The following is a 26733-nucleotide window of genomic DNA, read 5'->3' as shown; positions in this document are numbered from 1 at the left end:
TCTCTCACTGTTTTATCTTTTGTCAACTCTTCCCTCACTTTCTTCTTCATCTCTATTCATTCCTTCCTCCTTTTTTCCATTTATCTATATTTCTTTCTGTTTGATTGACAATCCTGCTCTTTTCCTTCTTTCCCATTTTAATGAAATTTTAATCTTCTATTTCTCATCCTTTCTCTTTTGATTTCTTCCTTTTATTTTTCCATCTTTGTCCTTCCTTCATTTATTCGTTCCTTCTTCCTTTTACTTTTTTCCCTTCATTTATTAATTTTCTTTCTTCCTCTTAATCTTTTCATCCACTATCCTGCACTTCTGCCTCTCTATACCTCCTTATTTCCTTTCATCTTTCCTTCTCCTCCCTCCATCACTTTCCTTTTTATTCCCTTATTCCTTGCTTCAGGAATCTGTCCTCCATGCTGACCTTTCACCCCAAACTCAGACAGTTTGGCTTTTTGATTAAGCCCCACCCCTTTCTCTCCTATCTTCTGATTTGTCATTCAAAGCCAGACAGGTTCAAATGTTACAGATGTCCCGTCTCTCTCACTCCCTCTCTCTTAACCATGATTGGTCCAGAAGGTCAAAACGATGTCACACAGGTCATCTCATCTGCAAGTTCGTCCTCATCGCGGCCCGTTCTCATTGGCTCTTCATCGCTGTAGAGAGCGGCAGGGTCAGAGGAAGTGTTGCTAAGGAAACTGTGGCTCCCAAGCAGATCGCTGGCAGCTGACTCCATCTCATCCACCGTCATGTGACATGCATCGGCAATCTCCCGCTTCGCGAATGCCACAAACTTTGGATCCCGAGCGTAAAGACCGAGACCCTCCGATATCAGAACCTGCCGAGAGAAGATGGAATCAGTGACGTCTGACACAGTCGCCTGTCAATATCAGATCAATATCAGTATCCCATCAATGTGTCCTCACCGCCTCCACCAGACTGTCGGCAGATCCTCGTTTCTCCGTGAACTGAGCTCCGAGCTGAGAGGGAACTCTGAGAGTGGTGTAGGCTCTGTACGGCGGCGGCGGTGCTGAGGGGGAACAGTCACGTTTATGTAACATTCAGAACAACATCTCAATCACATTTTCACAAAAAACATTTTGATCGTTATTATGTGTGTGTGTTTTGTGTCTTCCCACCTGATGTCCCCGCAGGACCACCGTACCAGGCTGGTCTAGGTTCTGCTCCTGTCACGCTGACCCCTGGTGGACGAAAGACGACAGTAAACCTGTTTTACTTTTCAGATCCTATTTTATATACAGTCTATGGTGCTAACATGAGATCCGAAAATAGAACTTCTTTGTCAAACTTCTGCATGAAAACAGTCGCAGACCAGAAACACTGTTTCCATTCTTCCTCACCTCTTCCTGCCCCTCCCTTCTGCCTCTCTCCCCCAGGTCCTCCCCCCCCCCAGGGCGGGCTGCCTTCCTCCTCCACCAGGATCAGAGGAGCGTAGAGGAGGCGTCCACGGCGAGGACACGGGTTCGCCCAGGATGCCGAGGAGGCCGCCACGGAGCGATCGGAGGACAGATGAGACTCATAATTGCTGAATGTCTGTGGAGGGAGTAGGTGGGGTTGTGTGGGGTTATATTTTACAGAAGAACAGGGGGGGTACATGTGTGCTTGCTACGTAAATATGTGATTCATCTGTGTGTGTGTTACCTGTGTGCGCGTGCGACGTGGCGGAGAGGTGGGGTGGTATGTCCCAGGGATGGGCAAGTCATCACTGCTCCCCTGCCTCCTCAGACACTGAATGTTAAACGATGGTTTCCGACCTGATGGAGGACAACGAAACATACGCACCAGCTCAACTGTGATGATGTCACAGTAAGTCAGCTCAGGTGTGATTTATTCTGGTTTAACTGAATAACTGAAATCCAAGTGTGTTTTCAGTTAGCAGGGAGGATAGTGGGATATTCTCTCACCTGTGGGCGTAGCAGGAAGTAGGCGTCTTCGTGTCGTCCTCCTGCCCTCACTGTAGCCATTACCAAAGTTACTGTTTGTGTAGGGGGAGTGGCCATCGTAGTGGTCTCTGTACAGTCGAGGATCATCAGGGTAATTTCTGAAAACACACAGATTTTAACACACACACGCTCACACACACACATTCACACACACACGCACACACAGAGGCCCGTATGTCCGTCAGTGTACCCGTCTGTATACCTTTCTCTGGAGGTGATGCTGTCGTTGTCTTCCTCTCTGCTGTAGTAACCCTGCTCTCCAAATGCCTCCGTGTCCCCGTTCCTCCAGTGTCTGTCCCTTGAGTCCCTCCTGCCGGACAGGGAGAGTTTGATTGGCTTAGGCAGCTGTCAATCAAGACAGCATCCATTTGGGACAGACTGCGTTATGCAACTGTAGTTCGATGACCTACAATCCAGTGATGACCTACAATCCACGTGTGTTTGTAGTACAAGGGCTTACCCTGCATTTCATTATACCTCGGAACTCCGACCTGGGAAGTCGGGTGGTGATTTTGTTCCGGGGCGCTCCAGTTGCAACTTCTGTTGGAACTATAACTCTCGACTTCTGAGTTCTGAGCTCTGAGGTATAATGGAATACAGCATGTATTTTTTCTCAATTAGTGCGACGACCTACCTTCCCTGTTTGTAGTACGATGGTCTCTTGTGGCTGCGATCCAGTTGGCCGTTCCTAATTGATGAACGTCGTGGATGATGATGATTGACAGATGACCTCATGTTGTCTCCACGTTGAAGATGTTCATCGTGTTCGCTGCCATTCGGCATCTTGGTCAGAGAACCAACCCGGTGAATCAGACCTCCGTTAGACACACCTACGTCTCCAACAACCCCACCAGGACCTGCAGACAGATACGAGACACTGTCTGAACCATATAAAGCTGAACCTGTGATGCCTCAGTTGTACTGCTACTTCATTTCACTAAGGTGTATCTTAACTACGCCACTGTGAGCTCATCATGTCAGCGTGCTGTTCTTTACCTGTGGGCGTGGTCACTGCGGAGCCTCGTCGATCTGCCTCTGGTCCAAATCCATTTTCACCCTGCTAAGAATATCAGATGCTGACTGTGACCTTTGACCTGACATTAGAGGTCAAAGGTTATGTATGTGGGTGTGTTAATAAAGACCTTGTAAACAGTGTTCTCCTCCAGCTCTTCGTCCTCTATCATCTCCTCCTCATCCTCATCCAGGTCCTCATTCAGAGCCAGACGCATCTCTGGACCCAGATCCTGTAGAGTCTTTAGACCGGCTTTACACAACTATACAAACACAAATGAACACACACAGGTTAATACACACACACACACACACACACACACACACACAAACACACACAATTACAGATAGTTATAGACAGTTACAAACAGTTACAGACCTGTACAGCAGATGTGTTGGTGGTGTCAGGCTCTCCGGTTAGAGTTCCTCTCTCCTTCCTCTTCCTGAACTTCCTGAAATAATCCTGGATCAGAAACGTGGCGTAAAACTTCCCGACGGTCACTTCCTCCTCTGCAGAGACACAAGACTAGTCAGTGGTACTCACAGCAGCTGGACGAGCAGTAGTACTATGGTCTGCTGTAGTACTACCACCGTTTATAGTACTATCAGCACTATCAATAGTATTAGTACCTTCGTGTGGTGGTATTACTTCGTCCAGTAATTTTGGTTTCATTCTTTTCCAGATCTTCTTGATGATCCCCCTCAGCTCCTCGTTCTCCTGCTCAGGGTTACCTAGCAACAGCAAAAGGTGGGAGTGGTCAGATATAAATGATGACACTGTCGGATCTAACTACAGAATTTAACCAGCTGTGAGAAAATCTGTTGAAACACTTGCATTTTAAATAGATATTTATTGTCCCACCAGGACAGAGAATGTACAATTTTCTTCTAAAATGTGAATTAATCATTTTATGTTTTTATCATCTTATGGGTAAAGATGAAGATCAGCTGCAGTTTCACTGAGTAAATATATGATTGGTCGAGTCTGTGACCTATTTGTTAATGTGAACGAGGTGAAATGAGGCAGACTGAGTCAAAAGTGAAAACTTTACTGTTTCACGGGTGACGTCAACAGGTCAACTCAGATACCTTCGGTCTTGATCTTGAGGGCAGTGCGAACCAGAGCGAAGAGTGTGGCGTTAAAAGTCACCATCCCGTCAGAGTTCAGAGGCATGTTCATCGCCACCAGACGCTGACGGACAGGAAGAGGAGGAGGAGAAGGAGGAGGAGGAGGAGGAGGAAGAGCTCCAGTTAATTAAGTCAATGTGTTTCAGAGTTTTCTGGCCTGATGAGAGTCACAAACACAAACTGAATGGACCCTGAGTAAAGCCCTGAGGGACAACAGCTCTGACACACTTGTTTTACACAGCAGCATGTCGTACCTTACAGGCCACTCTGTGAGGACACAGCTTCCCAAAACCCAGAGGAGGTTGAATCCTCCTGAGGAGAGCCACAACGTCCAGATGTTTGATGCGACCCCTGAGGGAAGAGAAGACAACACCATCAACTGTAATCCAACAATAACGCAATAAAATACAGAAAAAAAAATCTTTCATCTTTATATATAGTCATGGATCTGTGTGTGTGTGTGTGTGCATGTGTCATACTTGGCCTCTGGGTCATATTCAGACCAGATCCTCTTAAACTCGTCCAGATGATGTGGACCCAGAATTGACCAATCACGTGTCAGGTAGTCAAAATTGTCCATGATGACGGCAACAAACAAGTTGATGATCTAAAGGCGGGAAAAACAGTCATTCTGTATTTATGTATATATGCATGTAAAAAGAGTACGTATGTATGTATAAATGTACGTAAACAGTTATATACAGTATGTGAGTGTGTGTGTTTATATATATATATAAGATGCTCTGACCAGGAAAGCACAGAGCATGAAGAAGCTGATGAAGTAGACGATGGCGATGTTGCTGCCGCAGCTGAACTCCTCCCCTGGTTCATAGTCTGACTCTGGGTCGCAGCGTTTACCTGGAAGACTCGCCAACATGATCTCCTGCCAGGCCTCCCCCGTCGCACACCTGCACACACAAACACACATGACAGGTACAACAACCAGAACACACACAACAACAAAAAAACCTGATGGGGAGGAGGAGCTGCTCTTAAGAGGAGAAGGAGGAACAGGAGGAGAAGGGTCAGACCCGAAGAATAACTGGTGGAGGAGCAGGAGGAGGAGCTAACCTGAACAGGAGGAGAACCGCCTGAGGAAATGTCTGGAAGTTGTTGTTCCTGTTAATCTGAGTGAGATCCTGCATTGCCACCTTTCCAAATGTCTGAAGGGGAAAAAGACAATGACGTCAGTGTAGACGGTGACATATTTGGGGACATAATCAAACTGTCGCTGACATCATTGATGAGTCATTTGTGACATCCAGGTGAGGGTTAGAGTCTGAACTCACCTGCATACCAATGACGGCATAGATGAAGAAGATCATGGCGATGAGCAGAGCGACGTACGGCAGCGCCTGAACATGCAGAAGACGAGGTGGTTACACTCTGATGCTGCTGAGTTCTGGAGCAAAGCAGCGGACCACAAGCCCCTCCCTGCTAGCCCCAACCCCCTGACCTGCAGTGATTTGATGAAAGTCCAGAGCAGCGTACGAATCCCCTCCCCTTTACTCAGGAGCTTGACCAATCGCATGACTCGAAACAGCCGGAAGAAGGTGATGGACACCCGGGAGCTGTCCTCGCCACTCTGACAGAGCCAATCAGAGGAAGGTTCAGTCAGGACGACGGATACATGTAACCAACCAGGTTCATAAATCAGGTCAGGGAATCAAAAAGTTATTTCAGTTTAATATTTATTTCATTAAGTTTTTTGCCCCTGTAGGTTTGAGTGTGTTCACTATCATTCACTATTATTTTACTGTGTAACTTTGTTTACTGAGTCATTATGTGTATCAGCTGCACATCATTATTTCTTGACATAATAAACATCAATCATGGGAGCAACAGTCACATGTCACATGTTTCATCACTCACACTGAACTCGGTGACGACGATGTCGACCACGCTGCCGACCACGATCAGAGCATCAAACGAGTTCCAGGCATCCACAAAGTAATGCTGTGAGGAAGGGTCACGTTCGGCAACAGGAGAGTAGACACATAAAGGGGTTAGTTATATTTTCCATCCAAATCAAATGAACAAAAATATTAAAAAATAATATTTTAAAGTTTAATGGTAAACATTATTTTAACTAACTATAAATACAAAGAAAACACAAATACAACCAATTATATAGAACTTGAATTAAGAAAAGAAAATATAAACATAAATACAGGTCTTTTCTGCATTGAATTAAATCTTTCGAGCTCTGGTGTTTTGATGTTGATGAAATATAAAATGTTTGTGATATGTGACTGTAGGTTTGCCTGATTTCCTCACCCTGAGTCTGAGAGCGAGCAGCTTCAGCAGCATCTCCACAGTGAAGAGTCCAGTGAACACCATGTTCAGGATGTCCATGATGTGGCTGAAGGTTTTAGACTGTTCGTAGTGCTGCAGGACACACACATAAATACACACATTACTGACTCACAGCCCAGGCCACAGTGGTGGCGGCGGCGATGGCGGCGTGACTCACCTGAACAGCCAGAGTGACGGTGTTGAGCAGGATGAGAACGAACATCACGTACTCAAATCCTGTGGAGTTGATGATAGACCAGAACTTATACTGAACCGGATTCTTCGGGATGTAAAGTTTGAGTGGCTGAGCCTTCAGAGCGTACTCCACGCACTGACGCTGCAACAAACACACAACAGACTCACCGTCAACACACTCCACCACACACTGGCGCTGCAACAAACACACAACAGACTCACCGTCAACACACTCCACCACACACTGGCGCTGCAACAGACACACAACAGACTCACTGTCAACACACTCCACACACTGACACAGACACAGTCTGACCTGGTTCTTGTCCAGCTCACAGTTTTTGTACTCCTGTTCTCCCTGCTCCCTGAAGGTGATGATGACGAAACCGACGAAAATGTTCATCATGAAGAAGGCAATGATGATGATGTAGACGATGAAGAAGATGGAGATCTCCACCCGGTAGTTATAGATGGGACCAGAGTTCTCCCCGTTAGCATCGATAGCCTTGTACAGCAGACTGGGGGGGGGGGGTTAATAGGTGACGGTCAACACTATGATGATAACAACGTAACGTTTATAAAGTTATTCTAAAGGGAACACTCACGCCGGCCAGCCCTCGAAGGTGGAGACGGTGAAGAGCGCCATCATCCCCATCAACACGTTATCAAAGTTGAAGTCACTGTTAAGCCACAGACGCTCTCTGACCATCGGGTGACTGACGTCTCCGTCCTTATACACCACAAATGTCCCTCTGCACGCACACAGAGAGAGAGAGAGAGACACACATAGACACAAAGAGACAGAGAGACACACACACACACACACACACACACACACACACGTTAATGTCCCAGCTTCAGGCTGAAGTCGGTTTCACTCGTGTACTGTTTCACACCTACTTGCACTGATCAGGAGTGTGTTTGGCTTCGTCCGTGCAGCGATAAAATTTACCCTGAAACACAAACAGGACACATGTGATTCTCTAAACCAATCAGAGCACAGAGGTGGTAGGTGTGATGACACCTGGTCACCTGAGTGAAATGAGGAGACGCTGCATCACCTTGAACAGCTGGACTCCGATGCAGGCAAACATGAACTGAAGCAGAGTCGTCACGATCATGATGTTTCCGATCGTCCTGATGGCCACGAACACACACTGGACCACGTGCTGTAACACACACACACACACACACACACACACACACACACACAGACAGTTTAACGATTCAACTAATCAATGGATTAATGATATCCGCTGTAAACACGGCGACAGACAGTGACAGAGAGAGAGATTTCTAAGTCCAGCTTTGGAACGTGGGGACGGCAACAACAATGAAATGTGCTGAGGACTTTTATTTGAGGACACATTTGACTTTGTGATTAATCACCAAATGTCAACATGATGCACAACCAGGTTTGATTGATTCACATCCCAGCCGATCCGGGTCACCTGCTCATCTCACCTGGTCTGTGCTGGTCAAGGCTACATGAGGTGACAGTGTGCAGTTACCTTGAGGCCTTTGGCTCTGTTGATGGCCCTCAGAGGACGCAGCACCCTGAGGACTCGGAGGATCTTCACCACTGAGATCGCACTGGAACTGCACACACAAATACACTGAGGTCAGGGGGTGTTTTCTCCCAGCAGGGGGCAGTACACACTCAATGACTGACTTTCTGTCAGCTGAAGTTTCTTCTATGGTTTGAGGTGTGAGATAATGTTTAAAGGTCAAATCAGTCCCTTTCAACACTGAAGTAAATTCATCGCATGTAAACTGAGGGGTTCAAATCATTTTGTGATTGAACGAAGGAATGAATCTGAAACCAGAAACTTAAGAGCAGGAGCACAAAGATACGGGATTCAAACATGATGAAAACTTGATGTTGATGAACTCCGAACTCTTCACCTGGTTTTGAGTTTGTCACTGTACGTATATTCTCTTAAAAATAAAGTTGGTTTAAAAAAGCCTAGTGTAATTTCTGTCAGATTCTCCTTTTCCAGAAAGAAGAGGTGGTGATGTAAGGAATGATTTTAATTTACGACCGCAGCCCCTAAACATGACCTATCAATGCTAAATACTGAGCCCAGTTAGCATTGAGATTAACTCCATTCTAATGACTGACGATTTTTTTGTTGTTGAAATCTGTTTACAAGAATTTAAATCAGGCGACACACAGAGTCACTTCTTCAGTCAGTTTTCTTCAAAATGACATCAAGAAACCTGATGTGCTACTGTTGATAACTACCTCACGTGGCTGCTAATGTTAGCTGCTAGTATGGCTGCTAATGTTAGCTGCTAATGCTGCAGCTGGTGATACTGTGGCTAACTGGCTCACATGACTGCCACTGTATTACAACAACCGCATCATGTAATTAGAAAGTTAACAATCGGACCAACACGTGACGGAAACTGGTACTGTCTTGTCATAACATTTGTCCACTTATTGATGTGATCGGCAGAGAAACATGAATCAGATTTTGATACTGACTGCAGGAAGAAGGAGACCAGAGAGACGCTGACGACCAGCAGATCCAACAAGTTGAACCAATTCCTGCAGAACGAGCCCTGATGGAGGAACGCTCCGTGGACCGCCATCTGATACACAGATTGAATGTGTCGGTATCAAAACAACACAAGAAGAAAGAACATGGTCTGGGGGGATTTCATCCCAACTTAAGGGAATTTTTATTTTTTACCTTCAACAGGATCTCCACAGTGAAGATGGAGGTGAAGGCGTAGTCAGCGTAACCCAGAATCTGCAAACACAAACACACACACAGTGTAGAGATTCAAAATAGCGTTAGGGTTAAAAAATGTCTCCTTTGGATGTAGAGCAGCAAAGAAATGGGATCAACACATTTCATCGATGTTTATCCAGCAGATGCAACATCAACCAATTGTATTAGTTCATTTTATTTATAAATTATTTATACACTTTACAGTCCTTCGCCATTAGGGTCGCTCTTACTACCAGTGCCCCTGGCCAGAGTCATAATAAAATGCAATTATACTTAGGATCTTTTGTTTTTAGCAAGTAGACTGGATTTCATCCATAACAGAGTTGTATAAAAGTGGGTTAACATATATGTGTGTGTTTGTGTGCGTGTGTGCTGATTGTATGTTAGAAGTCGTTTCTTTCATCAGCTGCTGCTAATTGCTACGTCTTGCTTGAAGACAGCTGTGACTGTGTGTGTTTTATAGTGTGTGTGTGTGTGGGTGCGTGTGTGTGTGCGTGTATTTTCAGAGTCAAACAGCAAACTGGTGATTTTCTCTCCATTTCTTTTCCATGTGTTTCCCTCTTTAACCCGGTTAGTCACTGACCCACTTCCGTTCTCTAATCTGCTGAAGCCCCGCCTCCAGAGGCGTGTCGAAGACATAATCAACGACCTGTGCTGAGCCACACTCTCCTCTGATTGGCTGTGAGTCTCAAACTGGATTCTCCCACACGCTCCTATAGACCCTGATGGTATTTCAGGTTTGACTTTTTTGTTAGCTTAGCATCAATGCAAAAAAAAAAAAGTAACTGCAGAGATTCAACTGGCCTTGCGGACATTAGACATAAAGCATGTGTGCGTGTCTGTCTGATGGCAGGTTGCAGCTGTACGCTCATTAAAACCATCAATTCTGCGCTGACTCACGTTGTTCCTGAAGGAGTGGGCCCTGATAGGATCCTCAGCAGCCAATGAGCAGCTGCTGAGGATGATGAAGACGAGGATGAGGTTGGTGAAGATGTGGTGGTGGATCAGAGTGTGACAGGCCACACGAATGCTGGAGATAGACACAGAGAGAAAGACAGCACTTGTGATCATCTGTTGTCCACGGCTGCTCATGAAAACCTTGTTCAGTCTGTTAAAGCATCATGGGAGCTGTAGTTGTACTTCAGCAGAGGAACCTCATTATTATCAGAACATGAGGAACATTTTCATCTGATGGAGAAACTGGGGAAAAGAAGCTGCTGGAACAAAGACTAGTAAAAGACAAGGAGGTGCTCTACCTGCTGATGCCATAGACTGTAAATAAAGACAATCACTGACTATAACTATAAATAAAGATGGACAGTAAATCTTAATTTTCTCCCATTGTACATCAAGTACATCTTGTACTTTTAACCTAATATGATCTTCATCATGTTCTGCATATTTACCTCAGATAAGCTAAACAGAAAAAATACTCAAATGAAATCAAATATTACGAAAAAATGATATAGATAGATGTTGGGTCTACTACTATGCTTCTCTAAAAGTGTTACTCTAGAGAATGAAAAGAAATGAACGTTTTTTAAGTTGGGGTTGTTTTTTTTAAAATCTGCACCCCTACTTTTAGCGTCAATGTTCTAAAATCGAAATTTGAGGTGACAGAAGGCACGTCGCCTCTGAGAACCTATCCATGTCACAGACAGACTTACGGGTTTGTATTGCTGAGGCAGAAGAATGCACTGCCTTCTGGAATTGGAAGGACCTTCTCTTTGGGAGGAGTGAGGTCGGTCAGGTTTATCTGGGCGCCTCCATCTGACGGGACGGGAGGAGAAAAGTGAACTATTTCAAAAAGGTTAAAAGATTAAAAAAATATAAATGACACCAAATATATGGAATTTGATCTAAGAAAATAAACATCACTTTTTTGCTTTGTTTATTCTGTGAGATAAAATATTTAATATAGCTCATCATCTGTTACTTGACTTAAGTGAAAACTTACCGTCTTCTCCTACAGGAAGCTCCTCCTCCTCCTCGTACTCAGTGTCTTCATCAATGTCCACCTGCAGTAAAAACGGTCATAGTGAGCGACTCTCAGCAGACTGACAGAAGAACCACTCAAATCCTTCACTCCAATCAAAGTGTGACTACAATTAACGTTTCGCATTCTGATAATAATGTTTAAAAAGCCCAAACAGGTTTAACTAAAACAGCTCAGTCAGGAAAATGTAACCCTCTGAACCCTATGCTATTTTTGTGTCTCCTAGTGTAATAATGCTTCCCAAACCTCAACCCTGTAATGTACAGTCAAGTTATATACATCTTTTTTTCGGGACAACCTAGGCTATCAGAATATGTATGCTACAGTGAAATCACATGGATGTATAAATAGTTGTATGACCATAAAGACAAAATAAAAAACAAAATGGAAATTGAATCTCACAGAAATCTATTATAATGACACACCAAACAACAATGATGAAGATTTTTTCCCTTTTGAAAGCTGTTCTTTGAAGCCTTGGTTATAAGATAAAACAATGCAAATTTTCAAATCTTCTGAAAGGGCCACGATCGCATGGAAGCCGTGCTAGCAAGTGTTAGCATTTCGTCAAAACAAACCGTAAGTTGCATAAACTGATCAGATGTTATGTGCATACCGAATTTCAACTAGGTTTGGTTTTAATTAGTTATTTGATGATATAAAAACGAGTTGAGACGTCATGATTGACAGCTGACACTGACTTGTGAATGGTTGAGCATGTGTATGGGCGGGATCTTGACATGACTACTGCGCAGACTCTGTCTCCAAATGACGTTGAAAAAGTAAAATGGTGGCGCCCGTATCCAAGATATTTAACCGACCGTCTTTATATATGGTCATTGATCATCTTCATATACTGTTAAATACCTTCACTTCTTCTTCGGCCTCCTCCTCCTCCCTCTCCCCCTCCTCCTGCTCGGCTCCCTCTGTCGTCGTTCTGCAGGAACAACATGAGGACAGGAAGTAAACGCCCACTCCCCCTCAACCACACACACACACACACACACACACACACACACACCCATCACTCACTCTTTCTTCTTGTCGTCTCCATCTCCACCTGCCAGGTTGTCCACAGCGATGGCCAAGAAGACATTCAGCAGGATGTCTGACACACGCTAAGAACACATAATGTTCAACACTGCACAGGACAAAACATCACACTCGTTTTTCAGACTGAACAATGTGTCTTCCTGCAGCACTTGAATACAGCAGCCACACATCTGAGCAGGTTGATCAGTTGTTGGTCATCATGATGGATGAGATGTTTTCAGCTGAACAGTTTGTTAAATATCGACCTACAGAGAGAACAACTCCCCTCACAACCTCCGCCACTGTCTCAGTGTCCAGTGAACACTTATTGTGCTTTGTGCCTAAATTCCTCCCCCTTTTCACCCAGTTTAGTTAAGACAGAACATGATGACATGTCTTGACAATGAATGAATGGATAAATGGATGAGTGAATGAATGTATGAATTGGTTGTTCCTGAGTGTTCATGATGCCTCTGAACCCCTTACACCCTCAGTGACTGACAGTAAAGGATACAGTTTCCGCAGATGAAGAGGATGACGAAGTAAACACAGACGATCATCCCTGGAAACACAGGGCCTCCGTACGCCATGATGCCGTCATACATGACAACGTTCCAGTCTTCACCTGTCAGGATCTGAATACAGTCAGCGTCAGTGACATGCCTCATACAACTGTGTCACTGGTCACATGAAAGCTGCAGAAGAGTGGTGAATGGGTGGGGTCCGCTAGGGGAGGATGATACCAGGTGGTGTCAGAGCAGGTGTCTTACCTGGAAGCAGGTGAGCAGCGCCTGCGGGAAGGCGTCGAAGGTGCTGCGTTTGGTCTGCGTCTCGTCGAAGTTGAACTTGCCTCCGAACAGCTGCATGCCGAGCAGAGCGAAGATGATGAGGAAAAGGAAGAGGAGGAGCAGCAGGGAGGCAATGGACTTCATGGAGTTCAGCAGGGAGGCCACCAGATTGGACAGAGCTGTCCAATGGCTGAGCAGAAACAGGGTACAAAATTACGTTTCACAAAAGGTTCCTCGGGAGATCTCAAACAGAGCAAAGATTCATTTATTTGGTCTAAAACTGTTAAAAATGTCATAATTTATTTGATTTTATTGTTCATTTGATGAATTTTTATACACTAGATAATATATTTTTTAATTATCATAAACTCCCTTTAACAAATCAATAGGAATAGGAGTATAGGAACCATGAATTATAATTCATTTCTTTATGTCATTGTATTTATTTATTGGTCTTTGTTCTTCCAGCTGACTTTGACTTGTACTTTGACCCTCAGACACATGGGCCGTGATGCGTTCAGGTGTGTTTTCTCACCGTGTGACCTTGAAGATCCGCAGCAGGCGGACGCAGCGCAGCACAGAGATCCCCAGAGGAGGCATGATCCCCAGCTCCACCAAGATGGTCTCCATGATGCCGCCGCACACCACAAAGCAGTCGAATCGATTGAAGAATGCCACGAAGTAATGGGCCAGACCCAGACTGTACATCTTCAGCAACATCTCCACAGTGAACAGAGACAGCAGCACCTTGTTGGCAATGTCTGCAGAGAAAAACGGCTTTGTTTCATGTGTTCATACAATCTGAGCAATTTTTCTGTTAGGGTTAGGGTTATCATAGGGTTTATTTGATGGCGTTACAGAGTTGATTCCGAATCTGTGTGTGTGTGTGTGTGTGTGTGTGTGTGTGTGTGTGTGTGTGTGTGTGTGTGTGTGTGTGGACCATTCTGGACCAGATCTAATGAAGTGAGGACAATTGGGGAAAGTGAGGAAATTTTGGTCGGTCCTCACTTTTTGACACACCTTGGTTTTAGGGTTTGGGTTAGAATGAGGTTTAAGGTAAGGGTTGGGGTTAGGCATTTAGTTGTGATGGTTAAGGTTAGGGTAATGGGCTAGAGAATGCATTATACCAATGAGTGTAAATGAGATAAAAAAAAGTACAAGGGTTTGCGTGTGTGTGTGTGAGTGTGTGTGTGTGTGTGTGTGTGTGTGTGTGTGTGTGTATGCATATGTGTTTTTTACCCTGGACTTGAGTGAGCCAGTCTGGTTGGTTGTAGTGTTCGGAGGCACTGAGGGAGGTGTTGAGGAAGACGAGCAGCAGAACAAGCCAATAAAACGTCACTGATTTAACAGCAGTGCGACAGTTTCTTCGACAGACGCGATTCCACCGACGCAACGTACGACTGACAGAGAGAGAGAGAGAGAGAGAGAGAGAGAGAGAGAGAGTGCACAGTGAGGTGTGTTGCTCTCATTATCTTCTGAATGTCTGACGGTCAGTAAACTCACCAGCAGCTGATCTTCATCATCCGGGCACTGAAATAAGACAAACAACCGTTAGTTTCCTATCTGAGCAATGAAACCAGAACCTGGTCACCTGACCACAGATGACAGACAGGTATGTCCACATCCGTCTAGAGGTGACAGACAGGTGTGTCCACATCTGTCTACAGGTGACAGACAGGTGTGTCCTCACATCTGTCCAGCTGCAAAACCCCCAACAAATATTAGATATCATTTTTTTTATAAAGATGATGATGAAGTGTTATCATTAGTATACGCTGTTTGTGTGTCTGTGTGTGTATGTGGGTGTGTGTGCGTGCGTGCGTGCACGTGCGTGTGTGTGTGTGTGTTACCAGCAGGATTGGCAGCAGTTGGTGTGTTCTTCATCTATGTTTTCAGTGTTTTCAGATCCTGTTTCACTGGCAGGAAGACTCGCTGAGAGACAGACAGAGAGAGAGACAGACAGACAGGTACAGTATAACTGTACTTGGTCCATGTGTGACTCCACCAGCTTCTTTCATCAATTAATTTATCAAATATGAATCTTGTTTCATCTGACACATGAAGATCCTGATGAGAAACAGGGTCAGAGACAGACCCAGATATTTTACAGGGACATGGTTTCCTCATTTAGACTGTGCGTGTGCGTGTGTGTGTGTGTATGTGTCTCACACCGTGTGTTTCATTGGAATGACTGAACCATCCAAACTTCCCTCTCTTCTTGTCTGACAGGTCACCCAGAGACGGACCTGAGACAAAGAGAAGAAACAGAAAATTACTCTGACAGAATTAGTGGTCAGTGAACTCAGCACTGTACATTGGGGCGTGGATACTCTGTGATTGACAGTTGGTACTCTCCAATCGGTGCAGGTTGCAGATGTATGTGGGCGTAAGAAGCATTGTACTTAAACCTTCTACTTCAATGTTATATATTATGCTTATGCACATTTTGTACTCAGTCTATAATTTTGATAATACAAGAATCGTTCGAATTATGTGATACAGGTTGGTTCAGTGTTGGGCAAGGTCCCTTGAAACACTCCTGGAAATATGGTTGTCAACAGGACTTTTTTTTTTTTTTATAAAATCTGAATTATTTGCTATAATTTGATTAACAGGTCATAATAAGATGAAGAAAATGTTGTTAAAACCATAGAATGAGCATTTTTGTCTGATGTATCTGCAGCTCTTCTTTAGTTCTCTCAAGAGTTTCTGCCTCATTGACTTCAATGACGGACTCATCAGCTCTAATCGTTTCATTAATTGTCATCCATTAACGTGATGTTTCAATTAACTGAAAATAAATGACAATAATTCATCTTCGGCCACTTTAAGATGTCAAACTGAAGCAACATGACTGATGACAACTTGAAAAAACTGATCAGACATATGATATATATATATATCTTACGTGGGTTTCCATCTTCATCCAGTTCGTCCATGTCCTCAGCCTGAGTGATCCAGTCCATGTATCCACACAGATCCTCCTCCATCTGCTGCTTCTCCCGCAGCTTCTGGAAATCTCCCCGAGCCTTTGCCTTCTCCCTCTCCTTACTGAACTCTCTACAACGTTCACACAACAGAAAGAGCAACACTAACATCTCATACGAAATGACCTGTGGGTTTTGTCTTCAAAACACATTAAAAAGAAATGTGACAACAAACCCGCTGAGGACTCCCAGAACCAGGTTGAGAACGAAGAATGAGCCGAAAATCACAAGACTGACGAAATAAACCCAGGGCAGCTCGAACCCGATGGCGTCATTCATCTGCACAGACGCAGCAAAAAAAAGATTTGTCCCAACTTTGTTTAAGTACAGAGAGTGAGAATGTGGCCATGAGACGTGGGTTTGATATATTTGGTAAATGAGTCGTTACAGTTAGTTTTACCCAGTACAACACGTCTGTCCATCCCTCCATAGTGATGCACTGGAACACGGTCAACATAGCAAAGAAGAAGTTGTCGAAGTTGGTGATTCCTCCGTTGGGACCGTCCCACCTCCCCCGACACTCTGAGCCGTTAACTGCGCACTGACGACCGTGACCAGCAAACGCACACGGCACTGGGTCATCCTCCACATAATTATCTGACAAATAACCCACAAATATTTGTTAAAACCACTTCAGTTTGATCTGCACAGGTGTCAACTCAGTTTGGTTCGCTGCTGTTACCTCTGGACATTATAACCCCCATTTACATTCCCCATGTATCATTTAGTGGAAACAGTGTTTTTACATTTTCATTACTCATCATTACTTCCAAACAGGAGGTTATGTTTTCACCCCTGTCCGTTGGTTGGTTTCTTTGTGTCTACCTGTTGCTATTGAGTAGCAGGTCTTATGCATTCGTCCGATGAAGAGTTCAAGGCCGATGATGGCATAGATGATGATAACGAAGAGAACCAGCAGAGCGATGTGGAGCAGAGGAACCATCGCCTTCATGATGGAGTTCAACACAATCTGCAAACCTGACAGACAGACAAAGCTTAAGATTCGCACACACACACACACACACACACACACACACACACACACATACACACACAGACTCTCCAGTCCAGGAGACTTACTGGGGACTCCAGAGACCAGCCTCAGGGGCCTCAGAACCCTGAAAGCTCTCAGAGCTTTGACATCCAGACCTCCAGGTTTCCCTGGCATGTGGTGAGTGGTTGCCTGCTCGCCAGACTTATGAGTCATCGTCTCCAAGACGACGCTGAACAATCTGCAGAAACGACAACAGAAAAAGAAGAAGACTTAAGGTCACGGTCCAGTTCATCAAGCAGTAAACTGCAGTATGAAGGTTTCAGTGGGAAGAAAATGGAAGTTGCAAAGAAAGCAGAGTGCAATGTAGAGTATCATCTGCATAATGGTGGACATAAATATAATGGTTGTCAATTTCCTTCAGTCCGTACAATTTCTGCTGCCCATCTGGTGCCATGTCACGGTGACAACAGAATCTGACGCACAAATCTGATCTGAACTCTTGAAAATAATGGTGTGAACAGTCTGTCCTAAAGATCTGATTTGAGAAACAAATTTGATTTGCCAGCTGTCGTTATAAAGTCTCTCTGTATTCTGGGCCTACCCTCTGGTCTTATACCAGTTGGAGGTCCCTAAAAAAACCTTCCGCAGGTGTGAGAAGAGCTCCAGGCTTCAAAGCTCTACTACAAGCTCCCTCCGGATGTCTGCGCGTTCCTTTTATCTCTAAGTCCAGCCACCTTACAGATGATTGACATTGTTGCAACTTTATTTCCAATCTCATTCTTTCGGTGACTACTCAGAGCTCATGAGCCAAAAACAAAGACCAACCGGTAAATGAAAAGCACCATATACTCAGCTCAGCCCCCTCTTCACCGGAACGAGGTCTGCATGAACTGCTGATGCTGCACTAATCCGCCTGTCAGCCTCACGCTCCATTTTACCGTCACCGTTAACAAGACCGTGAGCATTAACTCCCAACCTGGAGGGAGAAATCCATTTTTTTCACAAAGAACCTTGGCCTCAGACTTGGAGTCAACTTTACACTCAACATGCAATGTGAGTCCTGAACATGGAGAAAAACTCATGTTATGAGAAGTGGTTTCACCAGCTACCGTGAGAGGAAGCATCTTAACCCTGTGACCATCTGATTTACGATTACATATAACCAATAAATGCTGCGGCAAACGTCATGAGAGGTCAAGCTCCGATTTGAGAGAATTAAAACCATCAGCGGAACCAGAGGGTTTTTCTGTACTGCGCCTGATTTAAAAAACAGATTGTAAATCCTCAAAAGCACTGTTAAAAGCATGAGACGAACCACTTGAGTGGTATTTTTTATAACTTAAAAATAAATGTTTCATCAAGAGCTAAATGTGAAAATTGATTTAAAATCAAATGGAATCAAGAATGAATTTTCACGAGAAACTCTAAAGTCTTTCCTGAGAGAGTGATTTGATCGTCCCCTCAGAGACAACAGACGAACACAGAGTCAACATCGTCAACTCCTGGGAGAATGTGCCCCATACACCGCAGCCTGTCGGTGTATCATCTATGAATATCAAGTGGAACAGAGCATCCTCGGGCAGCGTTACCGTGACAACGGGCTTAATCATCATTGGCCTGGGGCTTTAGGACGTTCGCCACCGTCATGCAGCGAGGACACAAAACCAACATGGAGGACGAAGCTGAGGACCTGCAGGACGCACTGTGACCTCAGCAGGTGATGGCTGCTGCTGGACTGTTTCTCTCTCTGTTTTAAAAGTTAATGACATTTTCTCCTGTTTTAATTTGCTGATACAAACACAGACTTCCTCCATGTTAACCTGTCATTTTGAAAGATCCACTGTAATGTCCATTTTCACTTATTCATCAGTACACCATCATGTCACACTCACCACTCGGACTACGAACTATCCTGTTTTTATTATCTCTGTCATTTCTACTTCTCTGTTGCATCTTTTACCATCAATTCAAAACTTCCTGCAGATGTTTCAGATTAAAAGCTTTCCTGTGGTCTTCCACCACTTGGGAGTGATGATGGCTCCATTCTGTTCACCTTCAGGAACCTGAGAACCAGAGCTGTGGGTTCCTGAAGGAGAACCACAACTGCGGCTCTGTATATCTTCAGCAGTAACAGGGGTGAGTTGGGGTTAACTCCCCTGTGCATTTAGCGTGTCAGAGTTTCTTGCAGCGGGGAAGACGTGTATATTTAGCGCAGAGTGCAGTTACAGTTTTCAGTGATCACAGTCGACTGTCACATACACTCAACACAAGAAAACACTGAAGGAGATAAATTGTGGCGTCGCTGCAGGGTTTGTTCCTCCACTGGTCAGAGGAGCAGCGTTTATTGCAGTCACATCAGATTTACTGCAGCAACACACACACACACACACACACACACACACACACACACACACACACACACACACACGCACATCGAACTCTGAAACCAGTGCTGTGTCTGAGTATTTCAGTCAGTACACTGAAACTAAGCCAATAATGCAATCCTCAGCAGCCATTTCTACAAGTTTGAAAAGAGGCTGAAGGTCCCTTCCCCTCCTCTACGTGGCCAAAATGGCGAATGTTGAGAAGTGTCCAACGTTTCATACTAAACTCTTCCTTATCGTTTACCATCCAGGCACTTCAGACAGAAGACAGCACAACTATTTAAAGACAGAACAACTGAAGACAGAACAGACACTTAAAGCACAGCTCCTGCGTTTTCTCACCCAACGATGACGATGACGAAGTCGAGCAGGTTCCAGCCATTGCGGATGTAGGAGCTGGGGTGCATCACCAGACCGTAGGCCAGGATCTTCAAGAAGGTCTCCACAGTGAAGATGATCAGGAAGACGTACTCCACTTGTTCCTGAAACACGGAGAAGATGTCCACCTCACAGAACCCAATATCATCCAACACACAACCTTTTCATCCTAATACCACGAATGGTGTATGACTCACACTAGACGGTGCCGACTTCTAAACAAACTTTATGTGTGTGTGTGTGTGTGTGTGTGTGTGTGTGTGTGTGTGTATGTGTGTGTGTGTGTGAAGCTGGTGAGGGTGTGTAGTTCTGTAGCAATAGTGTAGCTGTGGCATGTCTGTGAAGTTGTGTAGAAGCGTGTACTTTTGTAGCTGTGTAGTAGTGTGTAGTTGTGTGGTTGTGTGGCGTCACGGCTCTCACCAGGTCGTGATTGGTGGAGTTGGAGTCGTCCTCAGGAAACGGTTTGGAAACTCCCAGAGCAACACAGTTAGCGAAGATGGCTAACAGGATGAAGATATCGAACGGTCTGAGAGACACGTTGAGGAAGCTCAGCACGGTCGAACTGCATAAGAACTACTTCAGTGTGTCTGTGAGATGATTCAGTGCTAAAATAGTAAAACGTGATATACTGTACATGTGTCGGTTAGGTGGTAAAGTAACGATTTAAGCTACAATCTAAGCCTTGTTGTTTAGGCTCTGGTTTCTAAGCAGAATTATGGACATTTATTAGTGATGGAGATAACAGATATCCTGTCAACACTGATCATGGACTGAACTGAAGGAGAAAACAGTAGACATGCTCTTTAACTTTCCTTGAATTAGTTTAAATGTCAACAATGTTGTCTTTTCCTCTTCTCTTGTGAGACTTGCTGGATTTCATTTAATTGGAGACTCATATCGGCCATTAGTAGATGAAAGGGTTAATTGAACAGATATAGAGGCGTCGGATGATTGGTCGGAGTAAAGGATACTTCCACTCAACGATAGAGAGAGCAGCTCGTCTGATTGGATTGTTGAGTTTCAGACAGTATAATGCACGTGGCGCTCGTTGGACCTGATTACTGCCCTGCACCTGAGGAGGAAGAACATCATCATCATCAAAATTAAATGTACAGCCACGGTAAGTAAGAATACTCTATTACAAAATGAAAAATAATTGACTAATTAAAAAGAGCGCAGATGTTTTATTGGGCTTCAGGTCAAAGAATATGACATCATCAGACCATAATAATACTAATAATAATACATTTTATTTGTAAAGCACTTTTCATTGTTAAAAGCATTCCCCAAGTGCCAAGTCATAATCTATTGTCCACAACCAAACTGTTTGACACAACATGTTTCTCAGCGTGTTGTCTCACCTGTTTCTTAGTGTGTTGTTTCTATGTCTCACCTGTTTCTTGGCGTGTTGTCCTCTCCTCCTCTGCGTTCCGGTCGAACTTGTGGTTGAGTGAAGTGTGTCCGTTCTCGTCATCCTCACGCCCCCCTCGTTCTCTCCGTCCAGCTCCTCATCCCACTCTGCATCCCTCTCCTCCTCTCCTCCTCCATCCCCCTCTCCTCCCTCCTCCTCTTCCTCCCCCTCCCCTCCTCCCTCCTCCCCATCCACTGCTTTGGTGTAGCCATTGCGACTGGCACCTGGAGACAGAAACAGACAGAATAACTTCAATCTCTGTTTTCTTCTGAGTGGTGACCTACCGACCATTTCTTATCTCCAGTGCTCGATTAATATAAGCTATGCTAGTATGTTAATAGAGTCACTATGACATTAATAGACTTAACTGATGGTGCTTGTGATAGAAAACTAAGACTCTGAGGCTCCACATACTCCAGGCTGGATCCAAACTTTAATCTGGACCAGGAACCATCTTTACATGTGACCTGACTTGTCATGGTCACATGTTTCTAACAAACCTGTACATTTCTGTAACAGCTTGTCGTCGGAAGTGTAAAGTTGATGTGTCATGTTATAGACTCATAGATTGTAAATAAAAATGCATGACATGTCAGCTTCCAAAAGTGAAGCCAAATGAAATAAGTAGTTCAAATCACACTGATGTGTGTTCAAGTGTCCATGTTTCTGATAAATTTGGTTTTAATTAGTTGTATGATAGTATAAAAATAGGCTGAGACGTCATGATTGACAGCTGAGACTGACACAATTCGTTGAGCGTGTGTATGGGCACGACATCAATACCGTGGCTCCACTCCAGGTTACCAGCACAAGATGACTGCGTCCGAATCCGTGATATTTAAGCTTCACTTGGTACAATGTACAAAAGTAGAGACGAGTTGTCCATCTTTAAATACAGTCAGTGTTCATCTTTATGTACAGTCACTGATCATTTTTATATACAGTCACTGATCCTCTTCATACAGTCTTTGTATGGACCAATCAGCTTCCTACAAGGGAGGAAGTGCTGACTGCTAATAGCAGAGGTTGGCATCGATGCTACTGTAGCATCAGTTATATAATAACTCAAGCCTCCTGTTCATCACAGTAACGTCACCCAGCTCATAGAATTAAGGTACAACATAGACCTCAGTTACAGAGGAGAGGTGAGGGAACAAGGTGAGGGAACAAGGAGAGGAGAGGAGGAGAGGAGGAGAGGAGGAGAGAGCAGGAGAAAGGGGAGGAGAGGAGAGGAGGAGATATGTGAGATGTGAGTTTCCAGAGGAGGTGAATACAGAAATGTTGTAGTGAACAGCTGTGACCTAGATCAGTGTGTGTGTGTGTGTGTGTGTGTGTGTGTGTGTGTGTGTGTGTGTGTGTGTGTGTGTGTGTGTGTGTGTGTGTGTGTGTGCGTGTGTGTGTGATCTGGGCCATGATTTATGTGTTAGTACCTGAGGACCCTGAACACACACAGATAAAGCAGCGAGATTATCTCTCTCCTTCGCTTTCTCTCTCTCTCTCTCTTTCTCCCTCGACCTTTGTTCAGTAATTTCTAGATTTCCTGTGTTTCCCAGAATGCCTTGCTGTTCTGTCCAGCTGTTGGTTTTTTTCATGCATTTATAAAGTCAGAGTTTATGCTCATAGGATCCAATTATTTTCTACATTCTCATTATTCTCGACAGAATTTAAAAATGACACATGAAAATCAAAGAAACAGCAGAGACACTAAGATGAGCATCAACACCTGAACACCAGGTAACATCACTGAGAGATAAAAAAAAAAAAAAGCTTAAGAATGTTCATATGCATGAACGGTTGATAAAGGAACGTCGATGATGATGTTATCACCCGACATGTAAACCTTTTACGAGTGAGATTCAGTAAAGTCTGTTCACCCCAAAAACTTCTCATGAATCGTTTCCTTCAGGCCTGTTCATCACGTCAGCTCAGAAATCCTTTTTATACGCCAGGAAGAGGAAGCCAGGGAACAGATTTTCTGCGAGCATCTGATCAGATCTGAAGAAGCCTCATCTGATTCCATCGTTCCACCAGGAGGGTTCACACTAGCAGAACCAACTGGGGTCGACAATGCATTGTTTTGCCAACCGCCAGCAAACCTCAGAATATGAAGAATTGTACATAGCTTAAGTTGGAAGTAATCACATCTGTCAGAATATGACTGCTTTGACAACTCTTGATAAATTAATTTCAACACATCTTGGGTGTGAAGGTTTCAGAAGCATCCCCCTGCTGCCGGAGCTGATTTCACTCATGCTTTCTCGTAATGGCAGAGAAGGTCTTGCGGGAGCCCCTCCCACAGTCGCTGACATCATACAGGAGCTTCATGGCACCAACTCTGAGTCGAGGTGTCTTCCTAACCCTTGACGTGGACCTGGACCTGAACATGGACCATCATGGACAATAGTCTCTGTTCTGATGTCTTCTCCTCTGAACTTTGACCTGGTGTCTCAGCAGGTCGTCCTTCCAATAAGCAGCCGAGGTTTAGACGTTGCAGGTCACATGACTTTGGGTCACGTTGTTTTGTTCCTGTGGAGGAGCTGCTTCACCCGCAGGATGACAAGAACCACCGACTAATTATCCCTGAATTATCACGAGTCAGCGCACATCATCCTGACAACAGTGTGTCTGTGTGTGTGTGTGTGCGTGTGTGTGTGTGTGTGTGTGTGTGTTTGTGTGGGTGTTGTGTGTGTGCAATGGTGTAACAGGGCATCCCATCACTCTCACACAACCCGTATCCGCCTTGTTAACTTTCTACTCCTCACTGCCCTGTCTCAGTGTGTGTGTGTGTGTGTGTGTGTGTGTGTGTGTGTGTGTGTGTGTGTGTGTGTGCGTGTGTGTGTTGCCCTCCAGCCTGGTCCAGCTGGAAGGTCGTCAGTTCATTTGGAGAATGTTGGGGCAGTTTATATTTCTTCTTCTTCTTCTTCTTCTTCTTCTTCTTCTTCGTTCTCTTTCTCTTTCTTTTTCTCTCTCTCTCTCTCTCACACACACAATCAGAGGTGGACAGCAGGTAAACAAAACGTCACCACATAACGTGAGTGACAGTCATCATGTGACAAGAGTCCAGCTGTATCAGGGAGGAAACGTCTCCTCGATTTAAATAAAGTTAAAATGAGCTTTGTTTCACCGCCTGAAAAGGAGGGCGGATTAACTCCGCTGCCGTGGTAACAGGTGATGTCACGTGTTAATACTCATTTCCATGACAACGTTATCAGAGGGTCTGTGGAGGCCATCTTAGTTCAGAGAGCAGGAAGTCTGATCCCACATCAAAGTGAGTGAGTAAATGACAGAGAGAGAGAGAGAGAGAGAGAGTCTCTTTTAACCAAATGGAACACAGTTGCTGAACCTTTATAATCGTTTGGGGTTTTTTTTGTGTTTTTTCTTTAACCAATCACAATTGTCTTTGGCGACGCTAATGCCCAGAGGTGCCCCTGCAGAATAGTGTTGGTGGGAGGAATCGTTTGTCCACACTGCTCCAGAGTTTTCCAGTGCCTAAAACTGAGACTTTTGGAAACGCTGCTGGCCCAGTTTTAGGCCATATTTCAGTCTGGATGGACAGAAACTGAGACGTTTGTAAATGATAACAGAGAAGCTCACATTCTCTTCCTGAGAAGATGATCTTATCAGGCAGGACTCAACTACCAGTGGTGAATGCAAAGCCTTGCTAACACCTACTGTCAGTCAGAGTTCCACCTCGTTGTCACTCCAAGAATAGAAATCCCTGCTCTTACTTTTCAACATCGCTGTTCCTCATTCGTAGTATTTTCTGTAACTACAAGCAAGCAACTGCAGAGTAGACAATCTGCTTCCCGTTTACACCACATGACCAGTGTACACGAGGGGTTACGTGACATGTGTTTTGAGGTTTGTTAGTGTGGATGGGGATTATTTCTGATACACAGCTAGAATGCTCGGAATCCTTTTACTTCCTGTAGTGCATCAGTGAGTCGACAACAATGGCCGCTCTCGCCACGTTTGCCTTTTTCGCTGCAGACCAAATGGATCCTCTGATTTTGCACCAAGAATAAAATGAACAACGAAGGTGACTGAGAACTTGACTGAGAAAGTGGTAATGTGTAAATAAATAACTGTCAGAAGGAGATCGAATACATAACATCCCGTTTGGAGAGAAATGAACAGGAGATAATGACTCAGAACTTCTTACAATACAAAACCTAAGACACGCTATGCATGTCAGTGAAGCCTTCAGCCAATCAGGGCGAAGTACTGTCGTCACAGAGGTTGTTCCAGCTGCTTCGAGCGTGAGGAGAACAACTGTTCTGTCTGACTGCAGCTGGTATAGAGTCGTGTGACACGGTGACGTTCTGCTTCATCGGAAAAAGTCTGACAACATTTTTAACCAACATGCATTGAGTCTAGTCCAGCATACATCACGTTAAGTCAGTTCTGCGCACAGACACATAAAATCTAATGCTTTAATTTTGTTGTTTCATGTTGCAAAGATTTTGAAAAATGTTACAAACAGGAACAGAATGGCAGCAGAATGACATGTGACACACATGGAAAGTGGCAGGGTTCTAACGACAGTTTTCATCCGCTTGGTTAGACTAAGGTCAGTTTGGTTTTAATCTGTGGAGATATTAAGAGTTTAAACAGATGTCATGGTAACTGCTCCATCCACTGATGAAGACTTGGTAATGTGGTTGAAAGCTCAAGGAGAAGTTAAGATGGTGATAATTGAGCAGGTTTGTTGATCTTTAGTCTAAATAAAAAGACGATCTGCCCTGATGGATTTCATCACAGAATAAAACTGAATGTTTCTGTTTTTCTGTTTTAATATTTGGTAGTTTTTGTAGATTTGAGTTTTCTGATGTTTAAAGCATTGATGTCAGGTCTCACTGCAGTGGCAGATTATTTCCTTATTGTGTAATCATCAGGTGTTTAATGCTTCATGGATTGAAATGTCCACCTCAGTCTCTGAGACACACAGAAGCAAATGACTGAAGCATCATTGTCGATTCATTTTCTGTTGATCAGTGTTATCGATGCTGTTCGATTAATCGACTGTTTTATGTGTGAACCTGCACATTCACAGTGTATACAAGAGCAGATACTGTTAACAAATGTGAAACTGGAACTTCTTACTTTTGCGGCTCTCCTCGTACATCTCCGCTGCTTCTCTCTCGCTCTCAGCTCCAAACACCGATAATCATCTTTAATCGATCCCCATCAGCTTCTTCTTCCTCTTCTTTTGATTTAAAAACACAAACAACTTCTGCTCTTTACGACCACTTTCACATTTATCTTAAACAAATCCACTTATCTTCTGCTGCAGCTGGTGATCAATTCATTTATTGATTCATTCAATTACATCCGACCAGATGAAAAAAAAAATGGGAGGAGATGAAATAAATCCAGAGACGAATTCAGCCTCTGTTTCAGCTTCGGTTCACTAATCTGACTCTCTCTCTCTCTCTCCC

At 44.3% G+C, this 26733-nt stretch overlaps 1 protein-coding gene across 1 annotated transcript; it reads right to left on the bottom strand.

Moving 5' to 3' along the window:
- Positions 1-342: 342 nt before the first annotated feature.
- On the bottom strand, positions 343-26733 carry cacna1fb (calcium channel, voltage-dependent, L type, alpha 1F subunit). Its single transcript, XM_047331266.1, is given in 51 exon segments — positions 343-832; positions 921-1024; positions 1134-1196; positions 1356-1548; positions 1657-1769; positions 1920-2056; positions 2161-2268; positions 2593-2815; positions 2955-3018; positions 3101-3232; positions 3349-3479; positions 3600-3701; positions 4059-4161; positions 4352-4448; positions 4577-4704; positions 4846-5005; positions 5169-5260; positions 5387-5452; positions 5554-5682; positions 5970-6053; positions 6375-6485; positions 6571-6729; positions 6904-7105; positions 7193-7339; positions 7488-7540; positions 7649-7756; positions 8099-8186; positions 9076-9182; positions 9284-9343; positions 10226-10355; positions 10993-11095; positions 11283-11343; positions 12189-12233; positions 12350-12429; positions 12868-12988; positions 13124-13331; positions 13677-13902; positions 14381-14541; positions 14645-14671; positions 14992-15073; positions 15313-15387; positions 16050-16201; positions 16304-16407; positions 16529-16725; positions 16954-17106; positions 17209-17360; positions 19849-19988; positions 20305-20410; positions 20856-20956; positions 21278-21519; positions 26399-26733. Coding segments are annotated over 51 exon segments (6210 nt in total). The 5' UTR covers positions 26421-26733; the 3' UTR covers positions 343-574.

The sequence above is a fragment of the Scophthalmus maximus genome, chromosome 3 (genome assembly GCF_022379125.1).
Source record: "Scophthalmus maximus strain ysfricsl-2021 chromosome 3, ASM2237912v1, whole genome shotgun sequence".
Taxonomy (NCBI): Eukaryota; Metazoa; Chordata; class Actinopteri; order Pleuronectiformes; family Scophthalmidae; genus Scophthalmus; species Scophthalmus maximus.
Note: the sequence above shows the minus strand (reverse complement) of the source record. Positions and strands in the feature narration are given on the sequence as shown.